The sequence below is a fragment of the Sceloporus undulatus genome, chromosome 2 (assembly GCF_019175285.1).
Source record: "Sceloporus undulatus isolate JIND9_A2432 ecotype Alabama chromosome 2, SceUnd_v1.1, whole genome shotgun sequence".
Classification (NCBI taxonomy): domain Eukaryota; kingdom Metazoa; phylum Chordata; class Lepidosauria; order Squamata; family Phrynosomatidae; genus Sceloporus; species Sceloporus undulatus.
In genome coordinates, this window is record NC_056523.1 from 31,472,397 (window position 1) to 31,479,100 (window position 6,704).

Sequence of the window (6,704 nt, forward strand, 5' to 3'; positions counted from 1 at the left end):
ACTTTTTGCCACTCTACTAAAATAATGGGATGGTTCTCTTTTTATATATATATAAGTACAGTGCTTACACTGACATATAGATAAGTTGACCCAGGTTTTTTGTGACAATTTTTTACTAAAATTTCTGGACGTATACATGAGTATATACAGTAACTTTATTTAATCATAATCAAACTGTGTTGAAACAGCATGGGGAAGAGCATGATAGCTCTGCTGTCTGCTATTACAATTTCTGTCACCATCCTATTTCTATCACTGGGTATAGCCACACTGCAGAAATAAAGCAGTTTGAGACTACCTTTACTGCCACGATTCTATTCTACACAATCCTGTGATTTGTAGTTTGGTGAAGCACCAGAAGTTTCTGACAGACCAAGCTGAAAACTTACCAAACTACAAATCTCAGGGTTCCACAGGATGGAGCTATGACTGTTAAAGGGGCTATCAAGTTTGTTTATTTTTGCAGTGTGGAAAAGCTGACCCTCTTATGACTAAAAGATGACTTTCTGAACATGAGAGCCTCTCTGTGAGAAATTGGATGTTTTCATGTTTCCAACTCAAGTGGAAAACTGCTGTGGATCCTCTTTTTGATCTACTGTCTGTTAGGTGTAGCAGGAGATAGAACCAAGGTTGGAGGTTATGTGTGCTGGTGTGGTCTTCTTTTCAATGTGCCGAAAAGCTGAATAGGACAAATTCACCTTCCTCTTGTGAGCTGTCCATGCAAAAATATGTGCCTGTATCTCACCTTCAATTGAAAGATCATGCAACCATGAGAACCAGAAAGTGTTGTTCTGGGTGGGAAATAATGAGATTTCCAGAGCGCACAATGCTCTACCAAGTAATATTGGTCTGGAGAATATTGGCAGTGCCACCAGAAGTTAACTAGTCCAAACAGCCAGAACTATACAGTATGGACTGTATCTAATTCTTAGACCCAACAAGAGTAGACCCACTGAATCATAGGAACTTACATAAAACATAACAACTGTAATCCATTCAATGGCCTCCTCTTATCAGGGCTAACAATAGGATTTAGCCTCATCCATCTTTTCAAATTTTGATACAGAAAACCACCCAACCATTTAATTATGCTTTCACAATATGACATGACAAACAATGGTCTTTGACACTATATCTCAGGAATCATTGATCATCATGCCAAAACATGTTTAAATTACATAGTTGGCGTGTCAGTGAAATCGCCAGTGGTTCATATTTCTACAAGAAGTTGTCTTATTTTAGGGTGTGTGTGGGGGGGGGTGTAAGGGCTCTTTGGATCACTAAATATCAAGGGGTCTGGCAATGACATTGTGAAAACATCAAGATGTGCTACAGATTGTTGGCAACATTAGTACAGGAAGGAAGAAAAAGATGGATGGGCTGAGTGGGCAAATGCATATCCCAGCTAGGAATCAATGTGGCAACATACTCTTCTGATAACATTAACCAAATAATTTATGTATGGTCTCCACACAATGATGCCATCTTGTGGGATCACTTTTCTTCCATCAGGTAGCATCAATTCCCCCAGCTTCAAACTAACATAAGTATGTTTACAAAAGCAAAATAATAATAATAATAATAATAATAATAATAATAATAATAATAGCATTGTACATTTTAAAATAATATGTCTGAGACTTTAAAATAGCTCAGATGTTAATACTCCAAGCCTGGGATGGCACAGAGCAACTCACAAGCCCATTACAAGCAATAGCTATGTAATAAGGGAAGTGGAGGAGGGAGAGAAAGAGAGAAAAAGAAAGAGAGAGAGAGAGAGAGAGAGAGAAAGAAAGAAAGAAAGAAAGAAAGAAAATATATACTTTACCATCCCCTGGAATAATGCGCAGAGTAACCATATTTCCTGCTTCTTTAATTAGGTTGACGATGTCCGAATGTGATTTGTTGGTGATGGAGCATCCATTAACGGCCAATATCCGGTCCCCCACTTTCAGCTTCCCACATCGGTCTGCTGGGCTCCCCTCAATAATCCGACCTATTTTGTGAGGCATGGCCACACATGCATTGCCTGCTTTTGTATTGAATATTGGTTTGTTTGTTTTTGGGGTGTGTGTGTGTGTGCAATTTTTTTTTAAAAAAATTGTTTATATACGTTGGGAACATGGTGAAGGGGGAAAGGAGAAAAAGGGTTGAAAAGGGAAAGAGAAGGTTAAGGGTTAATTAATTAATGCATCAAGCAAAAGATATTAAAGGATAGCTTTGCTGCCATTGTGCAAAACATTGGCAATTGACGCTGTGGGCGTGAATTAGCACTTGGCAAACTGGCGCTTCCTACATTGCATTCCACAATCCCTTGTATACTCTCACGCACACAATCTCTCCCATTAATATGGTTGAGAATGACATGGCTTCTTTTGATCGGCTGCAAATGTGCTCAGCAGTCCCCAAAATAAAATCTCTGGGGATTTGAGCCGCAAACTTGAAACTGTTGGATGGGAATGCAACTCTTTTTTTTTCATTCTTCACTTTATAATATCTTATCTTTGTTTCAGCCAGTGGCTGTTAAAGCTTCTGCCAATGTTTTGATCTTTCTCCATTTTGAAAGAGAATTGTACTATAGCTACAGAGGACGAAGAGATTTGTTTGAATTTTGACAACTCAGAGCAATCCATCATATAAAGTGAACATGGCATGGGTAAGAAAGGTAGGGAACTGGGCTGACTTTTCTACAGTGGTCAAAGGAACTATTTAAGGCACTACAGATGGGAACATGATTGCAAAATATGTCCTTTTCAGGGCCAGTGGCCTATGAACGATTGGATAACTCTTCCTTTTTTGTGATCTCATTGGAAAAAATTGGGAAGACCCAAAGACTGCCCTAATCCCTCTAAAATACACACTTAGAATCTGAGAATATTTATTTGTCAATCTTGCTGGCCTTCACAGAATTTATTCCACATGTTTCTCCTTGGGATAAGAGGACAAGGCCAGGATCCAATTGTCAGTTAGAGGAACTGGACAGGAGGTGATTCCCTTCACACTTCTGCAGCTCCTTGTACACCCTTCAAATCTGCTCTGGAGGACTAGGAAAGACCCCGGGGTAGATTTTTAGGTAGTATCAAAGTTTCAGGAGTGAAAAAAAGAAAGGAGAAATCCTACTGTACCAACAGAACTACACTAGTGCAACTCTGGATCTTGGCAAGGAACAGAAAAACAGCAAGTGATGACGAATGAATTTATTTCCTTGCAATCACTTCCTAATCTACTTAATCTTTTTTGTTTGCTGTGTCAGAATTCAATCCTTTTAAGAATGACGAATGAACAGGAGTAGTAGCTACTGAAAAGGACCAATTATCAGGAAATACAGTGGTGAAGTGGGAACGAGGAGTGGAAACAATATCTTTATTATTCATTCCCAGGTTGAAAAGCAGGGTTTTCCACAGTAAGGAATCCCCAAAAGGAAGAGTAATTGACCAACAAGGCTCTTGCACAATTTTCTTCCAGTATTCAAGCTTACTGAAATGTTGTGGTGGAATTATTCTGTATAGAAAAAACATGTGAGGAAAGTTTGTGTAAAATCCTGTTTTATGTGCATAAAAGAGGGTTCTTGTGCAATCACCCATTTTCCACAGGAACACCTTTTTCTATGCAGGGTTTTTTTGTTTTTGTTTTTGCATGGACAAAAATTTGTTTTCCAGCTCAGAATAATTCCTCCACACTTCAGAATATTTGAATACAGAGAGACTACTGCAGAAGAATATTCATGCAAAAGGCCATGACTGAATTTGGATCAAAGTCAAATATTTTCTATATTGTATGGGTTGTACATCACAAAAGAGTAACAAAGTTGTAGTAATGGGTGGAATGGGTATTAGTTAAAATGCGGACAGAGAGTGATGACAGTAGTAAATATAAAACTATGTTCTAACACATGTTGAAGGAAAGAGTGGAAACAAAGGACTGTATTTGCATATGTGACAACTAAATCCAGTTGTCCAAATGTTTTGTATATAAGCCTGTTAATATAAATGGGGTAATCTAGCACTCTCATTATGTTTTTAGGATGTACTGAAGAAGAAAGTACATGGTCCCCATCAACCCTCCGGACTAGATCTGAGGAACACATGGCTGCACATGGGTGGGAGCAGGAATTTTATATATCCGTTGTGTCTGGACTTCTGATGAACAGGCACCACTGGATAAAATCCCACTCTTCTTTACTAAGAAGCTGAAAACTGTTTCTTCCTTTCCAGGAAACTTGTTAAGGACTGGCAGCCAATGGTTCAGGGACTGGCACCAGTTCAGGCCACCAGTTTGAGTAGCCCTTATTTAAAGGGCTGGTTGGTCCAAGGTACTCTTCACTTTTAGCTTATAGAATATGGAAATAGAGAGTGCTTCTAACAGGACAAGGGCTATAAGCTTTCATTCCTCATGCAGGACATTAGACTATCTGATTTTGTTAGAGGTTTATCACTGGCTATTTTGACCTTCTTCTCACACATTCCTCAGTTATCCTAGCCTAGTTTGAACTCTAGCACTATACTTTGTTAACTCAGCTCAAGTTTGGGGATGTACTTTGGCTGTTCTCTGACCTGACATTTAAGTTTGGCTTTAAGTTTCCAAGTCAATTTGAGATGTATCAGTCAGACCACAACCAAACGCTGGCCCTTGGCTTTAGGTCTGTCCATATTTGATGTATTTTAACACAATTTAGCTTTCCCAGCATTTCACATTAACATTTGTGTGTCCTCCAAAAAACCATGCATGACAGGTGGAGACCACTGAGTATATCTGGAATGAAGCATCTAGTTAGAACTTGCCTGTATCTTTTGCAAATGGGTGGAAATAATGTTAATCCACTCATCCTAAAACACACTTGAATTTCATTTATATTAGTAATTTTATACCATCATAGAACCAAGAAGATCACAATGAAGGATGAATTAATTTCCAGCGTGAGCAAATGCTCCTTCACCAAAAGAAGGCTGACAAGAATCAGCTATCACGAAATGTGTAATAGTGAGCCTGGCCTCTCCTATACAATATCATTAGCTACCTTACATGAGAACAACTTTTGTTGGCTGAACTATCTACATAAAAAGACAAAAGCACTTATGGGTGAGCACTGCATAGCTGAGGACAGGCATCTCATGCAGAATATTGGGAAAGAAATATTTCATGGGAACAGGGTGGGAGGAGGGAGAATCTGAAATCAAAACATAATACCTGTTTGCACATAGCCTCATATCTTTATCTACGAGGAGTTATTCTTTCAAAAATTAATACATCCAACTATTAAGATTGGTTTGAACAGTTAAAGCCATTAGAACACTTTTTTCTTAAGAGACCAGCCAACTGTATGTCACACTGCTTCATTTAAAACTGATAGTAAAAATCTGTGAACACCAGGTGCCTATGTGCTAAACCATCAATGAAAGAATATTCTCTTTTTTGGTAGCCTTCTGCATCTGGGAGTGATTACTAATTTGATGGATCTTAACAGGATTAATGGTTGTACCTGCCTCATGATCTTATCTGTAATTATCATCTCTTTGTCACCCTCACAGATGGCCAAGAGGGAGGCCCTTTTAAGACTGAACAGCTATCATATGTAACTCCATGTGCACTTTGGTTTTCACTGCAGGAAAGAGTATACAATAATTTCACCCCTTGGGTATCTGCCCAGGAACACTTGGCAGAAGTGATTCAAGAACTCCTAATAAATTAACAGCAGTATGTGTTAATGCTGTAGACAGGAACCAGGAAGATGGGACTTAGCTGCTCCTTACCCAATGTAGGGTAAGACAAGCAATGAACTAAATTTTGTTTTAAAACAGGACAAGTTCAGTCCTGAATGATTAAAGCCCTTGGTGACTCAGTATTTAGATTGGATAGGTTCAAGCTGGCCTGTTTATATTTGGTTAGATCAGATTTCTAAGCCATGGGAGAAGCTCTCCAAATGCCATTTCTTGCTACAAATATGTTTTATGTTCTTTGGAATCTTCAGTTCTACCCATAAGCCAAAGGAAAGAGAGAAAATCCCAATTGCCAACAAGTCACAGTTGATGGATGCTTGAGGTAATGTAGATCTCATTTTCTCTGATAGCTGAAGGGGATGACCGTGGACCATCAAATATACATGTCAGATCTGAACTGCATGGCTGGAAGGTCCAAACTAGGTCCTTGCATAAATAGGAATGCAGTCATGTACAAAACACTTGCCAATGCTTCAAAATGTGTCTATTCTATGTATTGGCACCAAATGATCTAGGATCTCTGTGCCAGTACAGAACCGCTGGAAACACAGCACACCAACATACAAATAACATATATGCATGTGGCGGTGTGTGGGCAAAGACTATCTTAAATTTGATGTTGGCCAGATGATTTGGAAAACGTTAAATATGGACCTCCTGGAGGGACTGCAGGAGCACTTTCTTATCTGGAATGTCATATATTCCCATTGACTGTTGAAGATTTTCACAACAGCACTTACCGTGGGATAAGTGCTGGTAAAACGCTGGCAAAATGTCATGGAAGTGCACATGTATGAAAGTCTGGCGGACTTCTGAAACTTCAGGAAATTGTCCCCTTGCCTCTAGCATCCTTGAATCGTTCACAGAGCAGCAATTTCCTATGAACTGAAACTTTGCATTCATAGTTTACTGCTGCTCCGTGAATGATTCAAGGACACTAGCAGCGAGGGGACAATGCCTTGATGTTTCAGAAGCGTGTCAGGCTTT

The 6,704-nt window shown here is 39.2% G+C and overlaps 1 protein-coding gene across 17 annotated transcripts in view; it reads right to left on the reverse strand.

Annotated features, from left to right (window-relative positions):
• Positions 1–6,704, reverse strand: part of MAGI1 (membrane associated guanylate kinase, WW and PDZ domain containing 1) — a 598,529-nt gene that overhangs the window by 21,279 nt on the left and 570,546 nt on the right. For 5 of the 17 annotated variants that reach the window (XM_042453467.1, XM_042453456.1, XM_042453458.1 and 2 more), the window contains one exon: positions 1,829–2,032. The exons of 4 other annotated variants lie outside the window; for them this stretch is intronic. In XM_042453467.1, the coding sequence (XP_042309401.1) occupies positions 1,829–2,032 (204 nt within the window). The remainder of the gene's footprint in view (positions 1–1,828; positions 2,033–6,704) is intronic. 8 more of the 17 variants (XM_042453468.1, XM_042453460.1, XM_042453457.1 and 5 more) reach the window with 2 other exon arrangements.